The 21,737-nt window shown below is 45.6% G+C and overlaps 1 protein-coding gene across 2 annotated transcripts in view; it reads right to left on the bottom strand.

The window, feature by feature from the left end:
* Positions 1-21,737, bottom strand: part of PODXL2 (podocalyxin like 2) — a 37,746-nt gene that overhangs the window by 12,225 nt on the left and 3,784 nt on the right. The window contains exons 2-5 of one of the 2 annotated variants that reach the window (XM_087431628.1): positions 19,666-19,944; positions 3,898-4,247; positions 3,469-3,543; positions 2,582-2,656 (exon numbers count right to left, since the gene is read on the bottom strand). In XM_087431628.1, the coding sequence (XP_087287754.1) occupies positions 2,582-2,656; positions 3,469-3,543; positions 3,898-4,247; positions 19,666-19,944 (779 nt within the window). Of the gene's footprint in view, positions 1-2,581; positions 2,657-3,468; positions 4,248-19,665; positions 19,945-21,737 lie in introns of both variants that reach the window. The other variant, XM_087431627.1, reaches the window with a different exon arrangement.

The raw sequence follows: 21,737 nt of genomic DNA, 5'->3' as shown, positions 1-21,737 counted from the left end.
TTCCACCTCACACCCATTAGGATGGCCATTGTCAAAAAAACAGAAAATAACAAGAGTTGGTGAGGATGTGGAGAAATTGGAACCCTTGTCCACTACTGGTGGGAATGTAAAATGGTGCAGCCACTGTGGAAAACAGTATGGCAGCTCCTCAAAAAATTAAAAATAGAAATCACCATATGATCCAACAATTCCACTTCTGGATATATACCCAAAAGAACTGAAAGCAGGGTTTCAAAGAGATATTTGTACACCCACATTAATGGCAGCATTATTCACAATAGCCAAAAGGTGGAAGCAACCCAAATATCCATTGATGGATGAATGGATAAACAAAATGTGGTCTATACATATAATGGAATATTATTCAGCCTTAAAAAGGAAGAAATACTGACATATGCTACAACATGGTGAACCTTGAGAACGTTATGCTAAAGGAAAAAAGGCAGTCATAAACGTACAAATACTATATGATTCCACTTACATGAGGTCCCTAGAGTAGTCAAATTTATAGAGACAGAAAGTAGAATGAGGGTTGCCAAGGGCTGTGGGGAGGGGGAATGGAGAGTTAGTGTTTAATGGGGACAGGGTTGCAGTTTTATAAGATGAAAAGTTCTAGAGATGTGTTTCACAACAATGTAAATGTACTTAACACAACGGTGTACTTAAAAATGGTTAAGATGGTCAATTTCATGTTAGATGTTTTTTACCACAATAAGAAAATCCACCATAAAAAAATAATGACTAATTAGGTGGATATCAAATATTAAATGAGAATAACATACAAGACAAAAACAGGGAAAGAAGAACACAGCATTTTAATGTCTATGTGTTGTTTGGAAAGAGAAGAGAGACATTGCTTTAGACTTATGGTTCAAGTGTGCATACCCAGCATGGAAGGGTCCCAGGTACCCCTGTATTTTCCAATGAAAGCACTGAGGGCTCCTTGGAGAAATGTTGATTCCGGGTCTGGGGAGGGAATATACAAGATAAGCCTGGAACATCTTATTGCACCAGAAAGTGAGGAACCATCAAACACTAACAGGTTGGCCAAAAGGGCTCAGAATCCAACTCCAAGAGGCTTTCAATGGCCAAAGATGGGTATTTGAGCACCAATAAAAAAAAGAAAAACACATCAATTATGTTAAAACCCATCTGTTTATAATGATGCTGGGAAAAAGAAAACCTCATTGGTCACTTTTGGATTAAATTTATGTACGTACTTCTCTTTCCCTCAAACCCACTAAACAAGAGGAAAGAATTTTTTTAAGGTCTAAAACCACAGACAAAAACAGAACAAAACAGAAGAGGAGACAAGAGCAATAAAATCTGGACCCAGAAAGCAGATGGATGAGTTAGAACTTCCTGATTTAGCAAGCCCCAAAGAGCCGAAGCCTACGCCAAAATGGGCACAGCTGAGGAGAATCAGACTCACACTATCAAACTCGCAAAACGCTCTGGAATAAGCAGCACTGGCTACCTTTGGAAGGGGGGCTGAAAATGGTACTAAAAACAGGAAAACTGTTTGAAAGTCTGTTTAAGAAGCCGCTGGATCCCTAGTTCCTCTCCCCAACACTGCACAGCCGACAAATGTCCCTTCTCCTGGCAAAAGACTGAAAGTTTCTTCTTTAACGAGGGTAAAATAGGGGGTCTTTGACTTAGAGGACACCGGACACTGCTGTGGGAGGGGGTGAAAATGAATAGATCTATGCACATATATTTCTTTTTCTTTTTAATAATTTTATTTATTTATTTATTTTCCCCCAAAGCCCCAGTAGATAGTTGTATATCACAGCTGCACATCCTTCTAGTTGCTGTATGTGGGACGCGGCCTCAGCATGGCCGGAGAAGCGGTGCGTCGGTGCGCGCCCGGGATCCGAACCCGGGCCGCCAGCAGCGGAGCACGCGCACTTAACCGCTAAGCCATGGGGCCGGCCTGCACATATATTTCTAATACTGAGATGCCCAGCCCTCTCCCCACCCCGGCTCCCAGAACAGGGGCAACCAGCCCTTTACGCTCCCAGCAGGACAGAAGTTCCTTTTTCAAAGAATCTAATCACCCAGGAGGAAGGACCTAAAGATGCTTACATTAAAAATTTTCAAATGAAATGGCCCACCCAGACCACCCTCGTGAGAAGCCACAGTTAACAAAGCTCAAAGCTTCCAACCAGCTTTTCGATGGTCCTCCTTAAATAGCTCTGAACAAATGCCACCAGACATGTGAGGCAAACATGCGTGTGAAAAAACTGAGACCGACAACTAACAAACAGGGAAAGCAACATATACAGGGAGAAAATAACTTTTAGAAAACTATTTCAATGCTCAGAGAGGTAAGACGTTGCACACATGAACAAAATTATTCCTTTCAAGTAAAAATAGAGGGGGGCAAGAATGAAAGAGCCTTTAGAAATTTAAAAATATGAAAGCACTCTTTTCTTGGACGTTGGTGGGTGCTGGTTCATGCTAGCCCCTCTGACTCAAGGGCTAAGCCTTCCACCCTGTTCACTGCCCTGGGCCCTCCCTCTGCACCCCCCTGCCCGCCCGCCCCATCCTCCCCTGCACCCCAGCCTAGCTCTGCACTCACACAGTCTATGTTCTCTGTCATGTTCAGGATGATGTAGTTTTTCCCAGCCAGGTTGCTCCAGTCTTTGCAGATCACCTGTACGATGAAACAAAAAGAAGAGCACCAGTTACACAGGCATCAGAAACAGCACTGGGAGAGAGTGTGGGTGGAAACTCTGGGAGCAGCTGGAGGTGAGGGCCAGGTGTAGGTTGTGAGAGCTAGGTGGGAGCTGACAGTCTCTGCAAGGTGACAACCCAGGACCCTGCCCAAGGTTCACAAACCCAGATGTCTTCAGGGGCCAAGCAGATGTTTTCAGTGAGAGAAGGAGGCCAGGTGTGACACATGGGAAGTGGGGACCTGTGTCAAAGGGGTCAGACTGCAGACTGCTTGCCCCAGCCGGAGGCCTTTAATGGCAAACTTGTGGGTCATGTTCTGCAGGCCAAACGAAAACACGCCTGTGGCCCAGACACCCAGGCCCCTTTCCCCCTTGTGTTGGGGGTGTGGGCACTGACTTGGGCATGTGCGCATGAGCATGCTGAGCAGGGGGTGATGAGGGGAGCAGAGGGCCACTGCACATGTGGTGGTGGGCATGGAGATGGAGTGGGGAGAGCACAGGTCAGGGCCCCACTCTCGGTGGCTGTTGTATGCAGTCGGGAGGCCCAGGGTAGCAGCCGTAGCACCTGGATAAGCAGAAACTAGACCAGGGCACCGAGCTTTTCTGTGGCTTTCCATTTTGCATGTCGGTGTGGTGAGGACACCCACTGCTGGGCCATGAGGTGTGCATCCCCACAAGTTCTGCTGGGGTTCTACCTGCTGCAGAGGGGCCTCCACCCTCAGCCTGGCAAACCCTTGCAACACACTGTGCAGCGCGGGGACGGCTAGACGGCCTGCACGCGCCTCCACTTTACCTGAGTAGAATCCCAGGGTGTTCTGGACGGAGCTTCGGCGGCCTGCCCTTCCCGGGGCTGCTGGCTGAGCTCTTCCTGCCCCAAGGTAGCAGAGGAAGGTGTCAGTTCCATGTCTTGGGGGGCCAGTGGGAAAGACGCTGAGGCTCCAGGGTAAAGGGGGTCTTCATCTGGGGTCTCAGCCCCGCTGGGAGCTTCTGTTTGAGGGAATGAAGCCAAGGACGGCACCTCCCCTTGCCTGCCAGCCCACCCAGCTGCTCCCACAGTGGCCTCCTCATCTGCCTCCTGAGGGGCCTCCAACTCTACCCCACGCCCTGTGGCTGGCAGCACTGTGCTCCCTGCCTCCTGGCTGGTGAAGTCCTGACCCCCCAGGGTCACTGTACTTGGGGTGACTGAGGGCGGTGGCAGGCTGGGCTCCATGCTGCTCCCCACCTCCACACCCGAGGAGGCCTGGTCCCCAGAATCTTCATGCCTGTGTTTGGCAGCCCCTGGAGTCTGGCTGCTGCCGATGGAAGAAAAGTCATGGACCTGAGTTTGGGCTTCTTCTTGGGATCTGTTCACAGGCAGCAGCGCCTCCTCTTCTTCCTCCTCCTCTTCCTTCTCTACCTCCTCCTTCTCCCTCTCCTCCTCCTCCTCCTCCTCCTCCTCTCCAGGAGCCATATGCCAGGGTGGCTCCACCAGGTTCATCTTGGGCAAGGGAGAGGGGAGGCTCGGCACCTCTTGACCCTGGCTGGTGTCTTCTATGGGACCTGCCTTCTCAGTCAAGTCTGGAAAAACGTAATCTAAGGACAGAGAGAGAAGGTTCATTCACTAGTTTAATCATTCGTTACTGGTTCAGTATTCACTGGGCAGATGATATAAAAGAACCACGAGACCCTCAGGAGAGGGGAGGTCGTGTGGGAAAGGAGTGGGAAGTAGGCTGGCTAAGGGAGGGCAGACTGTCGGAGAAACATGGGGCAGGCTGGTCCTCATTTCCTTCACGATAATAAAAATGACACAAATCTGCTACTAAAATCCCATGAATACAGGAATGTACACAGTAAAAGTCTGTGTGACCACCCCCTCAGAGATAGCCATTGTTAACAGTTTGATGTATATCTTCTCTATTGTCTTTATAATGTGTTTCTGTTTCCTTATCTGGAGACTTCACCAAGATCCCTTTAGTCCCTTGTCTAATGGGTTGTTAGGAGGGTCTTCTTGGTGAAAGTCCAGATGGGGTCTGAGAACCCTCTTACAACAGGAGCAGATGAGACCCATATATTACAACCATTGTTCCTAAACTGTGCTCTGTTTCTATAATTTAGGCCTTGACAAGGAAATGATAAAGATGCAAGGAGAGCTAGACAGAGGCCAGGGGCTGAGCCCAGAGGTTTCTAGAGCCTTCCAGAACTTCCAGGGTCCCTGCTGGCAGTGGGAGAGGGGATTTTTCTTCTCCCTGCTATTCTGAGGAATTACATTTTGAAGCAGAGAACTTAGAGAACTCCTGGAGACCAGGACATTTTCTGGCTTTTCAATGAATGCTAGGCCTCTTCAGGATAATGACATATGAAAACCATAGACCTGTTTTGTTGGAAATTCATTCAAATGACAGATTTTTGTGTGTGTGTGAGGAAGATGAGCACTGAGCTAACATCTGTTACCAATCCTCCTCTCTTTGCTGAGGAAGATTGACCCTGGGCTAACATCTGTGCCCATCCTCCTCTACTTTATATGTGGGACACCTGCCACAGCATGGCCCGATAAGCGATGCACAGGTCCGTGCCCAGGATCTGAACCCATGAACCCCGGGCTGCCGAAGCAGAGCATGCGAACCCAACCACTACACCACCAGGCCGGCCCCTCAAATGACAGATTTCTTTTTTAACTGCCAAATGAAAGTTTAAAAGTTTAGACAAATTTCTGCGAATATGGAAAGCAGATGAGATCATAGGAACAGATAACCTCTCAGCCAAAAGAAGCACAGGAAAAGACAGGAGTGGAGGAGGGAGGCTCTCTTACCAGAGAGTTAAGGAGAAAGAACAACTACGGGGTTCAAGGACATAGAATATAGAAAATTCATGGAAAAGAAGATAATTTTTAAAATTCCACTTAGTATCCTCGGAAAGACTCAAAGATATCGCATCCCTAAAATAAGAACAGGTTATAAGAAAATCAAGTAATGTTTAAAAAAGAAAAAGTTCTTGGAAATTAAACTTCAGTTGTTGAAACGTGAAAACTCAATAGAACGGTTGGAAGAAACAGTCAAGGAAAAGTCTCCAGAGCAAAAGCAAGAAGACAAGAAAGAAAAGTTAACAGATATACAGGACCAGTGCAGGAGGTCTGATGTCGAGCTAATATGATTTCCAAAAAGACAGGACCAACAAAATGGAGAGAATAAATAGCCACACAAAGCAGAAAATGTCCCAGGCCTGGCAACATGAATCTTCATATTGAAAGGGTACATAATCAAAGGTGAATGATAAAAGACTCACACCTAGCCTCATTCTCATCACATTTCAGAATTCTAAGGAGCAAGAGAAGATCCCAAAAACTCTCAGAGAAAGAATAGGTTACCTACAAAGGATATCAAATTATCACCAAGCTTCTAATCAATAACACTAGACTGCAGGAAGGAAACTGAAAAATGCATTCAAAATTCTGAGGGAAGATTATTTTGAAGCTGGAATTCTATATCCAACTAAACTATCATTCACGTGTGATTACAAAATAAAGACATTTTCATATATGCAAGAACTTAAAAGTTTTACTATCCATAGCTTCTGAGAGAATTACTTAAAGAAGTTCTCCAAGAAATCCAAAGAAGAAGACATGAAAAGTCAAGAACCATGAGAGGAATGTGATGAAAACAAATCTCAGGATGGAAGCTATGCAGCAGGCCTAGAGAGCAAGCAGCTCAAATCAGGACGAGGATCCAGAGGGCTCTCAGAAGAACTATCACACAAAGAAAAACTGATCCCCGTAAGAAAAAGCATGATTTTTAGCAGCTGAATAATCTTAGTGATAACTGAAAGTCCACTATAATATTTAAATAAATAAGTAGAATAGTCCGCCCAGCCCATTTTTGTTCATTGTACTTTTTGAGTAGCAGAGACTTAGTAACTGAAGCTCTTCTGTCCCCCTGCACCCACTCTGCAGGGAAGCTGACCTATCTCCACACACAGCAGTCAGGCACGACTCTCCAGGGAGAGGCCTGCTGGTAGGACAGTGACCCCAGAACTGCTGAGGAAACCCACGCCAGCCTCTAATAACTGAGCAATCTAGTACACCTTTATAAATATGAAATAATGAGCAAGATTCATAGGACATTTGAGGAAAGCCAGCCTCACGAAGAAGCATAAGGGAGAGAAAGCATGAGGGCGACCTCCGAGAAAAGAGTTACTCTAGTAAACAAGAGAGAACTTAGAAAAATTTCTCATTAACATCTTCAGACAGATTCAAGAAGAAATTATACCCATAAAACAAGAATAGAAGGGGGCTGGCCTGGTGGCGCAAGTGGTTAAGTGCACACACTCCGCTGCGGCGGCCCGGGGTTCACCAGTTTGGATCCCGGGCGCGCACCAACGCACCGCTTGGCAAGCCATGCTGTGGCGGCGTCCCATATAAAGTAGAGGAAGATGGGCATGGATGTTAGCTCAGGGCCAGTCTTCCTCAGCAAAAAGAGGAAGATTGGCAGATGTTAGCTCAGGGCCGATCTTCCTCACAAAAAAAAATAAAAAACAAGTATAGAAGAATAGAATATATAAAAGAATAAAAATATTTTACTTCAATAGAAGAACTTTATAATAGATAGATCTGTTTAAAATTAATATGCAATGCATTAAAACATAATTGAAGTGGGCTAGATGACCACCTGACAGGAATACTACATAACAGAATGTCAGATGGGTGCTTGGGAAATACAACATACAAAATCTCTTACAATCATACGATTTCATGACTAGAAGATTAATCTGACAGCAATAAGAATTAGATGAAGGAGAAGATGAATAAAAGCAGAGAAAAGAGTTAGGGGGCTCGTTGCAATGGTTCAGGAGAGATAAATGAAGGTGATAACATTAGAAATGATAAGAGAAGAAGGGATTCAAGAGATGGCCCTGAGGTAGAATTGATAAAATGTGTGAGTTGGCTAACAGGAAGAAGTTAGCACTCTGGCTGACTGTGGGAGTAGCCACACCATTCACAGAGATGGTGAACTCTAGAGGAAAAGTGCACTGGAAACCCTCAAGAAGCACTTGAAATAGCCAACAGATGAGAATGTGGCAGGAAGATGGTGGATGGGGACGCACTCCCTGGCAGAACCCCACTTGGGTAGGGGAGTTCCCTAGAAGGCAAGCTGACCAAAACAACTTGTCTACTCAGTTTGACGCTGTCTTTCCAAAAGTCTGAGTCTCTATACCTCCAGAGAAAGCCTGGCTCCCAAGAGAATTCCCTACACTGTTTACATCCTCCTCTAAGATGGCCAATAATAGCAGTCATGCTCTTGGTGACATGATCTGGAAGCTAGAAGACTTAGCCACCAACTTACTTGTCTAAGCAACGGTCAGTCCCCTGGCTTCTTGGGGCTTCAGTTTTTCGTATGACAAATGAGGATGCTGGTATATGTGATTTCTAAGATTCTTTCTAGCACTAATATTCTAAGCCTTAGTTTCGATAAATGTGTCTTATACACCATTGGCATTCAAAACAACAACTCCTCTACTGTCCTAAATAAGAATTAAATGTAATTCACTAGATTATAAGCCCCTTTTGACAAGCAAGGTGATTTTCTTCGTGTCTGTATTCCCAGCACCTAACACAGCGCCTGGTCCAGAGCAGAAAGGAGAGCAATGCGTGGTGTTGAACGCTTGACTCCCATCTTCTGCCTCCTTCTGTCCTTCTAGGGAGAGAAAAAAGCCTCCAATCACAGTGCAGACTTCCCCTGCACTATTTCCATTAGCGCCTCCTCCGCCTCCTTCCGTGTGATCACTTCCAAACAGCCAGCCCTTGACTCAGCATTTCTGCATGTCTTTCTCCACGAGGTCACTGATTCCAAAGATGTGATCTATTGTCTCTGTGCTACCAAATCTCCATTTCGCACCAAGCCTCCCCCATCCAGCTTCTCCTCTCCAGTGACCTGACAGGCCACTGAGCGATGCTCACTGGCACTCGGAAGCAGCAGGATTTTTCCTACTTCTTTACCACCTCTCAGCACCAAAAATTATTCCTTTTCCTTTTCCTGCATGATCTCAGTATATCAACTGACATACTATGATATTCCTGCCTTGGACATGTTACTTAACCTCTACGTGTCTCCTTTTCCTTATATGTAAAATAATAATAGTACCTAGCACATAGGGCTGTGGTCAGGACACAATGAGATTAAACGTGGGTACAGCCCATGGTACAGAGCATATTCCTCCACCACCTCCTGCCCCATTATTGTCATTAAAGGAATTTTTATATTGTAAAATCATAATAGGAAAAGTAGCACTATTCTGGAAGTCCACTCCCCAGGATGAGGAGCAGGATCAGCACTTGAGTGATAAGTCAGAGAGAATCCAGGAGAGAGGGCAGGGCAGGAGAGGATTGATCGTCTATTGACAAGTCTAAATAACGATGTGAATATGAAACGTCTCTGACACCAGAAACAAGAATTTAACGGGAAGCCTAATGGGAGCACAGACTGTGAAGCAGAGGTGTAACAGGAAGCCAGCCATGAGCAGCTGTGGGACAGACCCGATGGGATGAAAACGGGGGTCCCAGGCAGTGGGTAGTAGGCTTGGACCCAAATATGAATGTAGACTAGTGAGTAAAGAAACCAAGCTTTATCCAAGAGTAGAACCATGCTATGATCGACCAAGAAAGATACAATAGCACTTCTATGATATTCCTGCCAAAGACAGAGAACCTCAATCTAATCGTGGGGAAACATTAGGCAACCAAAATTGAGGGGTATTCTACAAAATAACTGGCCTGTTGCCTTCAAAAGTGTCAAGGTCATGAAAGACAAAGAAAAACTGGAGAATGTTCCAGAATAAAAGAGACATGACAACTAAATGCAGTAAATGATTCTGGACTGGACAGTGGACTGGAAAAAGTAATGTTTTTTCTTTTGCTATAAAGGACAGTACTGAGAAAACTGGCCAAGTCTGAATAAAATTTGTAATTATATAATACTATCGTATCAATGTCAATTTCCTGATTTTGATCACTGTACTGTTGTTTTGTAAAAGAATGTCTTTGTTCTTAAGAAATACACACTTAAGTTTTTAAGGGTAAAGGAATATCATGTCTGCAACTTACTGTCAGTTTAGAAAAAATGACATGTCTAAATGTCTACAAACACATACACAGAATAATAAAGCAAATGTGGCAAAACGTTAACAAGAGGAGAATCTGAGTGAAGGGTACATGGGAATTATTCTTTCTGTAAATTTGAAAATTTTTTTTCAGTAAGGAGTTAGAGAGCATCACTTTAATTACTGGCTAATGAACATGCCTGAGCCACCAGGAGAGGAGAGAATGGAGGCAGGGACAGGGCAGGCCGTCCTGGGCTAAGAGCTCTAGAGCGCTCCGGGAGGGGACACAGCTGCATGAGACAGGTGAACAGTCCTGGTGGACAGGGAGGAGAGGGCTTCTCCCACGCAGGCTCCAGGGAAGGAAGACCAGGCCTCCAGGGGCTCGAGACACTGAGAGGGGAGGGGAAGCCTCAGCACACTGTGGAGAGGAAAAAGGAGTAAACTTGCAACGGAGGAAGAGAAAAGAAGCAGTGAGCTAGAGCAGGCAAAGGAGCGGGGTGGAGATCAGAGACTGAAGAAGGGAAGAGGAGAGGACAGCACAGGCTAGGGGCAAGAGGGCGAGGAGGCATGGTCCCCTCTCCAGGTAAGGCAGCCTGCTCCCAGCCCTGCTGCCATGGAGCGCTGCGACTCCACACAGGGAGAGCCGGCCTGCTCAGTGCCCAAGGTCCTGCCTTCCTAGTCCCCTACTTCAGGCATCCGGAGTTGGCACAGTAGGTCCCCCCGAAAGCCTGTCTGGGACGAAGACGGACCTGCAGAGCACTCCCCACACGCCCCACACCTGGACACTGGTGTGAACAAGCAGAGACGCCCAGGAATCTCGTTCGAGACAGCACGAAAGCCAGTCAAAGCCTGTCCCTGTCCCCAAGAGGGTAGTGACAGCTACGGCACCAAAGAGGTATGAAGGGTTCCCCATAGCTCAGGCCCTCTGGGGGAGGCTCCAGCTTGGCCTCAAAGCATGGAAGGTCAAGGAGTGGCTAAGCTGCAAGAAGAAGACAGCTAGCGCAGTCCTTCACTGTCCGGGAGATACCCGAGGACCACCTAGACTCATTAACTCTCCTCCCCGAAACACCAGGCAACAGCGCTGTGAAGCTGCAGTACCCCCTGGTGGCTGTCGTTGGAAACTACACCTTCCCCAGGGCCCTGGGGAAAATCCAGTTTCCCAGTCTCAGACTTAGTACTTTACAGGTCAATAGGGGCCCTGCGAGATCAAAGGGCCCACTGCCCTCCTTTTACAGATGAGGAAACAAAAGCTTGGAGAGGGAAGGATGCTTGCTCTAAGTTGTGAAGTTAGACTTGTCATAGCTGTAAAGTTGTCAAACTCAGCCTCATGTGTTAGGCCAGTGCCCAGACTTGGCTTCAAATGTGGAGAGGACCACACTGACAGCAGTCGCTTCTCCTCTCCCAGTCCATCTGCACCAGTCCCTTTAAAGCTGGGCCTGAATCACCAGACTGGTGGACACGTAAGAGCCAAGGCCAAGCTTCAGATTTCTACAGGCAGGGGAAGGAATTCCGGATGCCCCTTGGCTTAGCAAAGGACCCTGGCTTCTAGGCTGGGCACACCCACTCTTCTGGGACATGAGGCTAAGATGAATGCAAAACACCTGGCCCGAGGAAGGCATTCTTTTCTCCCCAAGGCGATCTCTTAAAGTCACACTACGTCTTACACTCCTTTGAGCTTTCCACAGGACCCAGCTCCCAGTAGGTATACCTGCGGGCAGGTCTTATTGTAACAGGACTCCAAGGAGCTGAGGGTCCTAAGATAGAAGGGACCTAGGTGGTTATCTGATGGCCTCAGCCCTCTGGCAAGTGACTGGTGAGTCTAGGATGGATGGGCTGGCAATCCTTTTCAAGAGCATGTCTTGGCCTCCTCAGAAAGGCAGTTCTGTGTTGTTGGCTTTTTTTTTCCTCCCTAATTTCCTTAAACCCAATTGTGATGGTTTGGTTACAACTGAAGCCCATTTCTGTTTTATCAACTAAGTGAGGAGCACCCGGAAAGCAGCTCCCTCTGGGAAAAAAACCCTCATATTCTCTTAGTTGTCCCAATTTAGCCTTCTTTTTCTGGGGCTAAACGACCATAATTATTCCTTGTTCTCAACCCCACTGTCATTATTCTTCTCTTGCAAAAACTCTGGATTCGCCACAGTTTTTAAGAGCGGTTACAAAATCAAGAGTAGGTACACAATAATATTTGCTGAATGAATTGCTGAAAACTGAACAAGACTAACTAGAGGCTAACTGAAGCAAAATATAGAGTCCGAGTCTTGACTCCTGCAACATCATTTCAATTGATCACAACATTTAAGCTGCCTTCTCCCTAGGTGACTGATACGGCGGCTCAGAGGCAGCTGGAGGTCCCCTTGAAGTTCCAGGTCTCGACAACATGGATTCTCCAGGCTCTTTTTTTCTTTTAATCTCACTGTGGTGCTGGCCTTTGTTACCTGAATCACGTTGCATTTTTTCCCTCTTATATTTCATCACAGTTTTGTAGGTCTCTTCTCCCAATCTATCAAGGTCACACTGGACTTTTTCTGCCTTCCAGGGTAGCCATAGTCTTATGGATGACCTTCGGCATCAGCTGAAATATTAATGAACTGATTCGTCTGTCTAAGACACGGAATTAAAACAGGCATGAGGGCCAGTGGCCTTGAAAGATCACTTTAAATGTCCCTTTAGGTTAATGTCAAATCACAGAAAATTGTCCCCTGAGTGCAACAGTAAAGCCAGTTACTCAAGCGAGTGAATAAAAAAACACTCAAAAAATTCACAATAGATTTGTATAAAACAGAGGTGCAAGGCAAGAAGCTTTTGGTGTAATTTAAAATGACTTTTTAATAGTCAATCTCAGTAGTCATCAAAGAAATGTAAATTAAACAAGATGATAAATTTCTTGGACTACCGACTTGACAATGTATGTATATATTTAAAGATAATACCTGGTGTTGGATCAATGCAGAAAACAGGAACTCAATCTGTGCTGATGTGAGTGGAAATCAGGCCACATTTGGGGGGTGGGGGGCAATATGAATGAAAAGCTTTAAAAACAAACATTTTGAACCTACATTTCACTTCTAGAGATGCACCCTAAGGAAACAATTAAGGATGATCATAAAGACTTGGTTTTAAGGATTCCCATCACAGCACAGTTCATGTAACAGACTGGACACAATCCAGCTTCCACACAGCAGGGGGCCAACTAAAGAAATGGTAGCCCATCCACACTCGGGATACTACTTCAGCCTTACAACTGAGGCTGGAGAGCTCTGTTTGGTAAGTGAAACAGCAAGATCTGTACACTATAATTACATTTTTTATAAAAGCATATTTTATGTATTTCCCATATGGGAAAAACGTCCAGAAAGATATACGCCAAAATGTTAACATTCGCAAACTCTGGGTGATGGGATCATGAGTGGTTTTTATCTTCTTTTAACTTGTTTGCATTTTCTAATTTTCCTATATTTATTACCAGCTTAAAATAAAAACACACGGCTTTTTTTCTTGGTGTCTAAGTGAAAGTGCTTCTGTCAGCTGGCCCTCCTCTTAGTAAACGTGCCTAAGTGCCAGCAGTGACCCACAAGGTCCAATCATTCTATAGCAGATACGATCTCAGCAACGATTTGCTGCAGAGAAGCCGTGTCCAGGTCCCGGCAGACAGCTGCTTTGATGATCTGGTTTCTAGAAAATTCATTACAGGCAATAGTAATAAAAGTAGTCTAACAGATGATTTCATTACAAATCTCTTCTCTATAAAAGGAGCAGATCTGGAAGCAGAAACTCAGATTTGAGATTTAGCTCCGCCACTTATTATCTACGTAATTTAGTGCCACTTTTAAACCTCTCTAAGCCAGTTTCCTTAGCTATAAAACAGTGATACTAATCATGCCTGCTTTTACAGATTTCATTGGGTTGCTTTGAGGTAAAAAACATCATGTGAAAATAATTTATAAAATACAAGCACTTGAGGAATCTTCCTTACTCAAGTGCAAATACCCAACCATCACTTCATTCCCCTCTTTCTGTTAATGGCACCTCAATTCTCCTTTGGGGGGAACTCCTCCCCCTTCTTGGTCCAGGAGTGTGGGGCCCTGGCCCTGGCTTCAGACCCAGTCTGGCCCAGTCAGAGAATTCCATCCCCATGCCCTTAGCATTGGTTCCAAGATGGGCTCATGACCCAGACCAGACTAACCAGCCTCCATGCTGAGACTTTTCCAGAAGTGCTGGGGCAGCAGAGTTCTCTCTCTGCTGGCGTCGCAAAGTGAAAGAAGGACGAGCCCTAACCCCAACCCTAACTGGAGTGACTGGCGGCTCTCAGCCCCACAGGAGCAGCCTGCCCAGGAATGAAGCCAACGAGGGAAGGCAAAGCACAGAGGAGCAAGGCAGCTTCTGAAGCCGTTTCAACACCTGGACCACACTGGCCTGGAGCTGGAAACCTATCCCTGTGCCTGCAGGTACTGAGCCAATAAACGCCCTATTTTCACACAGGCCTGTGAGACTGTTTGAGCTGGGTTTTTAGAACTTGCCAAACCCAAAAAGTTATCTCTTTTCTTGTAGAACACTAATTAGCTTGTTCAATAGGAAAATTAAAAATGCATGCGGAGAATTTTATTAAGGAGACTGAAAAATGAAAGGGGTGGAGAGTGACCACAGGGACGGTCTTGGGATGAACAGGTAACCCAGGAAAGTATTCTTAATCATTAACAATTTTGCATAAATTAACTGACCAGGCTTTAAGTTGGCTTGATGCTAGCTGGTGGAGTGGCGATTTACATTCCATTTCTTTTTCCCTACTTTGTTGAGAACACTCTTTTCACCTGAAATGTCAGAGAATCATATTATTTTAAAGCTGGAAAAGACTTCTATCTATCATTCCCATGGTCTCACTTACAGGTGGAGACTGAAGCCTCGGTTAGAAAAGGAATCCACTCAAGGTCACACCACTCCTCACCGGGCAAGCAGAAACTCCGCCAGCTGTTCTTACCATCAGACCCCTGAGGGTCACTGCCACAGAAGGAGAAGGAAGGCACCATCTCTGGTTCTTCTAGGCCCAACAAACCAGAAGTGAGATGTATAACAAAGTACTAGTAACAATAAAACGTACTGGTTTCCTCTCTAACACATAGCATCCACGTGCTCCCATGGCAAGAACCCAGGTGCAGAGGCATCACTGCTCAGGAGACACCAATTCTAGACTCAGCTCTGCCACAAACAAGCTGTGTGACCTTGGTCAAAGCTCTTAACCTCTCTTGGCCTCAGTTTCATCATTTGTGAAGCAAAGACAATAACTGCTGCCTTGATGACCTCACAGAGTGGTTGTGAAGTTCAAATGAGCTAACCAAAGAGAAATTCTATGAAATAATGGTGATAAGTACTCTACAAAACATTAGACATTATTGTTAGTCTCTAGTCAAGTTATTTAGCTGAAAGGCCACATAAGAGAGCCATGGCTTTGGAGTATGACAACTTGGGTTTGAATCCTGGTTCCTACACTTATTAGCTGGGCTGTTATCCAACCTCCCCAAACCTCAGTTTGTCCACTGGTCAAATGGGAATAACAATACATACCTAAATGTTTTTGTGAAGATTAAATGAGATAATATACTAAAACACCCAACCCAGTGCGTGGCAGTCTCGTGTCCAATACATGGGTAGACACCATAATTACTGAAAGGGTACCTGATCTGAGACTGGGCCCATCTGCAGCATGGCTCTCAGCAGTCATTGCTACTGCTGCAAGGAGCTATCCATGTCCCCCGTGGCCATGTTAGGATGGCACTTAGCATGTCACCCTGAACTATGGATGGACTCCTTACCCAGGCGGGCCCTTTAAAGGTTCCTTTGGTCCCCTCCAATCTGAGGAGCAAACCCCAAGAGGCGATGACCTCCTTCCTTCCAGAGAACTCGTAGATGGAAGTCTCTGATTTTAGGGTCAGGAGCAGAAGAGGGCAGTGGGGAGTGGCACACACTGTCCTCTCTGGGCTGCCTCCCCATACAAATCAGCCTAACACCCTGAACACCTGTCTCTGTCATGTCCTAATAGCGTATTATCAAGGTGCTGTGAGAAAACAGAAGCAGGAATGACTAGCTTAACTTCAGGGCCAATGTCAGCACACAGAGATGTCCCCTCTGGGCAGATGAATTATAAAAATGTGCTCCTTCCATCCAGCCCACGGCCTGACAAGTAACATAGACTGGACTTCAGCCCCAGCTCACGTGCTCAGTGAGGCACCCCTGGACGGGGCACCAGCAGAATGACCATCCATAGTGGTCCTGCTCACCGGGTAGAGCTGAAAAAGCCCTCTCAGAGGCTATGTCTTTTGAGCCAGGTGTTGAAGGATGAATACAAGTCCAGTAGGCAGGTGGGATGGAAAAGAGCACCCCAAGCAGACAGGACAGGAGTATGGGCATCACAGCTTTGGGAACTGGCCAAGCCACTATTACTAAGAAGACACTGATTCTCCACCCAGCTCCATCCCATACAAGGCGTGACCTTGCGCAAAGCACTTAACTTCCCTGTGCATCAGCTCCACGTGTGCCAAGGAGGGATAAGAACAGGCTAATTACATGACGCATGTTGGAGAAGGGAAGGAGGTGAGGCCAGAGGAGAGGCTAGGCCCAGACTGTTGAGAGCATTTTCTGCAACACTAAGGCCTTTAGCCTTCATTCTGCGGGTACTATTTTTTCACAAATCGCCTTGGCGGTGCATGGAGAAGAGACTGGCCTGAGGAACAGTAAGGGCTGTGGGCAAGCAGACCAGTCAGAAGATGAGCAAGGAGGGAGCCTGGACAGAAGCAGCTCTCCCTCCATCCCCTCCTCTGTACCTCTTGCCACTCCCCTTGTAGGACACTCATGTCCCTGCCTCAGTGGATCAGGTATGTATAGCAGAGGTGAGGAAACAGAGCCTGCTGTGGGGCCAGGTGAGGAGGAGGAAGAACGTCTGCAAAGTGCCTATCACGGAGATTGCAGTCAATGAATGACAGCTATTTTTATCATTAAGAGACCTAGAGAAGCCAATGGGAGAAGAGAGATGAAATGAGAGAAAAAGAAGGGGAAATGAAACGAATGGGGTGAGGCAGGGAGCAAATCCGAGTTTATCAAAGCCTGAGGGCCGTCCCACCGTAACCCTGAGGAGGTCCCAGGCCACACCTGCTGCTTTCTGACTGAGGCTCCCTGAGTAGCCTGCTTGTCAGACTAGAGTCTCTAGAGTCTGAACAAAAGGAAAAGCCCAGAGAAAGACCCAAGTACCTATAACTGTCCGGCACAAGGTAAAAGTGGATTTCTTTTCAGTGGTGAGAGGATAGATTCATCAATGGATGCTGCTACAGCGACAGGTTATCTGTACAGGGGAAGTCAATTAGATCCCTATCTCACGCCACACACCAAAATAAATTACAGCTAGAAAAAGGACTTAAATGTAAAAATTTAAACTGAAAAAGAATAGAAAAAATAAAGGTGCATATATCTCAGGGAGGGAAGGCTTTTCTAAATATAAAGCAAGAAAAACACAGAAACATTTCAAAGGAAAGACTGTCCAAGCTTATAAAAAATATATTTATGTATGTCAAAAATTACTATAATAAAAACAAAAGTAATTGATAAACCGGAAAAAGGTTTTCTGTATGTCAGAGAAAAGGTTGGTATCCTTTTTACAGGAAGATTTGTACAGTGCTAAGAAAAAATTAAAGCCTCAACAGAAAAAAATGGAAAAGTAATAATAACAGCTAATATTCACAGAGTCCTTATGATGTACCAACACTGTGCTAGGCACTTTAAATGTATTATTGCGTTTCAACCTCACAACCCTCTGATACTATTCCCTACATGAGAAAACTGAGGCTGTTACTCGCCAAAACCCCACAGCTGACTCTGGAATCTGCCCGACTCCAAAGGCTGCTCTTAATTACACTCTGCTTCAAATAAAAAAGAAGAACTATAAATGGTCAGAATATATATATATTCAGTATATAGACAGATTCATCAATGTGTGTGTGTGTATATATATATATGTACATATATACCTTAAAATTTACTAGTAATCAAAGACCATTATAATTTTGCCTATCAGATTGACAAAGTTTTCTAAATGACAAAATCCAGTGGTGGGAAGGGGTCCATAAACTGGCATTCATCCCACCTCTGGTGGGTGTGCAAATTGGAACAACCCTTCTAGGTGCTAATTTGGAAATATTTAACAAAAGCCTGTGGAAAGATTCACATCCTTTGTGTCAGACATGCTCCACCCCCTCCATATCCACTCTCCACCTTTCTCTACCCTGCCCTCTCGGGAGACTAACCCAGTGAATTACATCAACAGGCCACATCCCTGCTTCCTAACAGGACTCCTGGACAGAGGCAGGGGAAGGGAGAATGGTGGGGACCCTGGCAGGAGACGAGAGGAGTGGAGGCACGGGATTTACTCTCCTGGTTTCCCCCTTGTCGGGTCACTGCTCTCGTCAGGGCCACCTGCTCTCCACCACTCTATCTCTGCAGGTTCCTTTCATCCATCCCACCCTGTGTCCCTCTGGGTGTAGGGGTGCTGAGTGCTCTGCTGCCGCTGGCCCTGGATTCCTCTGTGGTTCGCTTGTCCCCTGCACATACCTTTGTAAATTCATGCCCTATAAATAAACCCTCCTTGGATTATCTTAATTTGATTGTGTCTTCTGTTTCTGGGTGGGATGTTGATTGATACATCTTCAGACCTAGCAATTTCATTCTAGAAATTTATCCTAAGGAAACAATCAAAAAAGTGCAAAAATATATAAGGATATTTGTAGCAGCATTAAAACTGGAAACAACCTAAATATTCAATAACAGGGAATTGGTTTCATACATATGATGATCCACATGATGAAATACTACATAGTCATTAAAAATCAGGTTATAAAAGAATATTTAATGATGTAGAAATACATTTATGAAATATTTTAAGTGAAAACATTATGTCCCCTATGATTCTAATTTTGCATACAAAAGTCACCTCAGGGATGTATCCCAAGCTATTAGCAGTAATTATCTTTTAGTTGTGAGATCATGGGTGGATTTTATTTTTTTCTTTGTATTGTTTTTGTATTTTTCATATTTTCTACAATTTTCATGTATTATTTTTATAATTACAGAACATAAATACAAAATATTATATATTTTAAAAAGAAAAATTAGGGTTAAATTCTGTAACACCCCACTCCCGTGTGCGCGTGCATGCACACATACAATCTGACAGCTTAACATTTACAGATGGGCTCCTGCTGGCGGAGAACATGTGCACAGCTGCTGTAGTGAGAAGCACCGTGAGCACACTCTGTCGCATCTGTGACCAGCCCCTGCTCTGCACATTCTGGCTGAGTGTCAGCCTCAGGCTTGCTTTGGGCCACACATGTTCGTCAGGCATGCTCTGAGACCCAGAAACCAGCTCTGGTGCATGACTGAGGGAAGGGCAATTAGAATGCCTTGATCGGCGGTCAGAGAGACCTAAGGAGGGACACAGGATCTGCTGACCTCCAGGAACCTTCAACAGAGACAATACAGCACAGGAGGGGAAAAACCAACCAAATAAAACCCTAGACCTCGGAATGATCTAGGCTTGAATCATGAGTGAATGTCTGAACAGCTGTGTGACCTTAGGCATGCTTTAACCTCTCTAAGCTTCAGTTTTCTCATGTTTAAAATGGGGATAATATTATTTATCTCACAGGCTATCAGCATTATACTGAATTATATGAGCACAGAATACTCAGTAAACAGGGGTGAATATTAAAGAGAAAAGGGCCTCCTTAGCCAATCAGACACTGGGAGTCCCGGAGACTTGGCTCTGCTGTGCATGGACAGCCACAGGGTCAGAGCTGGGGGTGGCAGGGGGGGAGGATGTGACTCGAAACACCAGCTGCAATCAGCACATACTCTCAGGTTCTCAGGTGAGAAGAGCTACCTGCAGTGGGTCCCAGGTCCAGACTTGAGTCATTTAGCTCCTCCTCCTCTTCCCAGAAGTACTGTGGCGGCTGCAGAATGCGGGACTCTTCGCTCTCTTCGCTGGAGAAGCCCGAGCCAGGGGCTCCCAGGCCAGCTCCCAGCCCCATGGCCTCACTGGGCTCCTCCGAGTCCAGCGGCTCCAGGCCAGTGGGCAGCAGGAGGTCCAGTAGGGAGGTGGAGGTGAGGCCCTCTGGGCCAGGCTCATCAGACCCAGCTGTGCATGTGCCCAGGGACACTCCTGCACAGACACAAAAGCCAGAAGGTTAGGAGAAGCTGGAGGGAACAGAACGGCACAGAGTTAAGACGTGTCTCCAACAACAAAGAACCCAGGGTTGGGGGTGGGGGCTTCAGGGGATGCTCTCAACACCGAGGGGCTGCAAGGGGATTCTGAGATGCCGTTCTCATTTCAAAAAGGCCAAGCTGCTTTGCCCTGCCTGTGGCAGGGGAAAAGGGGAGACAGAGAGAGACAGCCAGGAGAGAGTGAGAATTGACCAACTCAGCATCCGCTGGGCATTTGCCCACTCAGAAACGTCGACTGAGTACTCATTCTTCACCACAACTGTGCTAGGTGCTGGGGGCACAAATGCAGTAAAGACGAGCTCCCTGCTTTTAAGGACCTTGTGTAGACACTGTTCCCCAGGCTTCTATCCTCGGCTGAAAATTTTCCAAAACTGCATTAAGAACATGATTTGTATTTCAGCAATTCAGGATCCTAAACACAGTCTTTAAAAACCACGTGAGGTCACAGGTCAAACTCATCCAGTGTTGGTAATAACATGTTTGTTTACAATCTTGGATCCCTCTCTCCTAATTTCAAACAAATAAACAGAAACAAATTAAACAGCATCTTTTTATCCTCCCTCCCACTCCCATTCACTAAGAATAGGAATACAGCCCTATTTGCAGGTTTCACAACTTAGTTTACTAACTTAATTACACGAATATTACCAACTTGCTATATGTCCTCCTGAAAGTTGCCTCTGGGTCTCAGTCTCCTCATCTGAAACATGAGGAAGGTGGATGAAATGACCTCCAAATTTTCTTTTCCAAGACTAACATTTGATGAAGCAGGAAAGAGGGAACTTCAGGGGTTACTTCCTGCTCTACCCATGCCGTGCACTGTGACCTGGCTTGACAGTAGTTCATGAAAACTTCAGTGATGTTTATAATAAAAATAAGAGCTAACATTATTGGTGCCATGTGCTAAACGCTTTGCAAGCTTTATATGAATTTTAATCCTTACAACCACCTCATGAAGTATCAGGCCATTGGTTTGGCGTGTGCCAGCACAGCGACTGGCCCTGAAGAAAACAGGGGCATTGCAGACTCAGAAATGAGTTCTATGAGAAATGGAGTGACTGTCCAGAGGGTGACGGAGTCTTTGCACACTATGCTCCAGTCGGACACGAATACGAACGTCTAGTAGTGAGGAAAGCACTCTGGGGTAGAGTGAAAGGGGCTTCACAAAGTAAAAAGTGTGCAGAAGAGAATAAACAGGTCTTGAAATCAGACACAGAAGGATGTTCTAGTAGAGAGAACCTGGCGCCAGGGAAGCAGATTTACGTTGGTTGTAATTAGCTGGTTTCTCCTCACAAAAAGGTCTTGCAGATGCTCCATGAAGAAAGATTGGAAACCTATTACTTGCTGGGCTGGGTACCCCTTCCCCAAAGGATTCGTAAAGGCAGAGAATATCCAAGATAGCCTAATACTTCATGGGATTTAAGAAGCAAGGAAAGAAGCCAGAGTTGAAGACTTAAGAGACACCCCCTTTCTTCTAGCACCCTGCTCAGGGTCCCCACGGCAAACCTAAACAATACAGTGGCTCAGAGTGCAGGAATCGCTCCTTCTCTTGCAAAAGACCTCAGTCAGTAAAGTGGCTCCCTACATGTTCACCAAGAACCTCCTTTATTTATATTTCTGCCTGGATCCTATGTTTAGAAATATTTCATATATAAACTGTACTCATTTAATAGTTACTTTCCAATTTTTTAAAAGTTACTCAGAATCATATATACGTACTGCCAGTCAGAT

The sequence above is a fragment of the Ceratotherium simum genome, chromosome 5 (genome assembly GCF_057802395.1).
Source record: "Ceratotherium simum simum isolate JZ-2026a chromosome 5, ASM5780239v1, whole genome shotgun sequence".
NCBI lineage: Eukaryota > Metazoa > Chordata > Mammalia > Perissodactyla > Rhinocerotidae > Ceratotherium > Ceratotherium simum.
The sequence above is the reverse complement of the archived record's forward strand: the minus strand, read 5'-3'. Positions and strand labels throughout refer to the sequence as shown.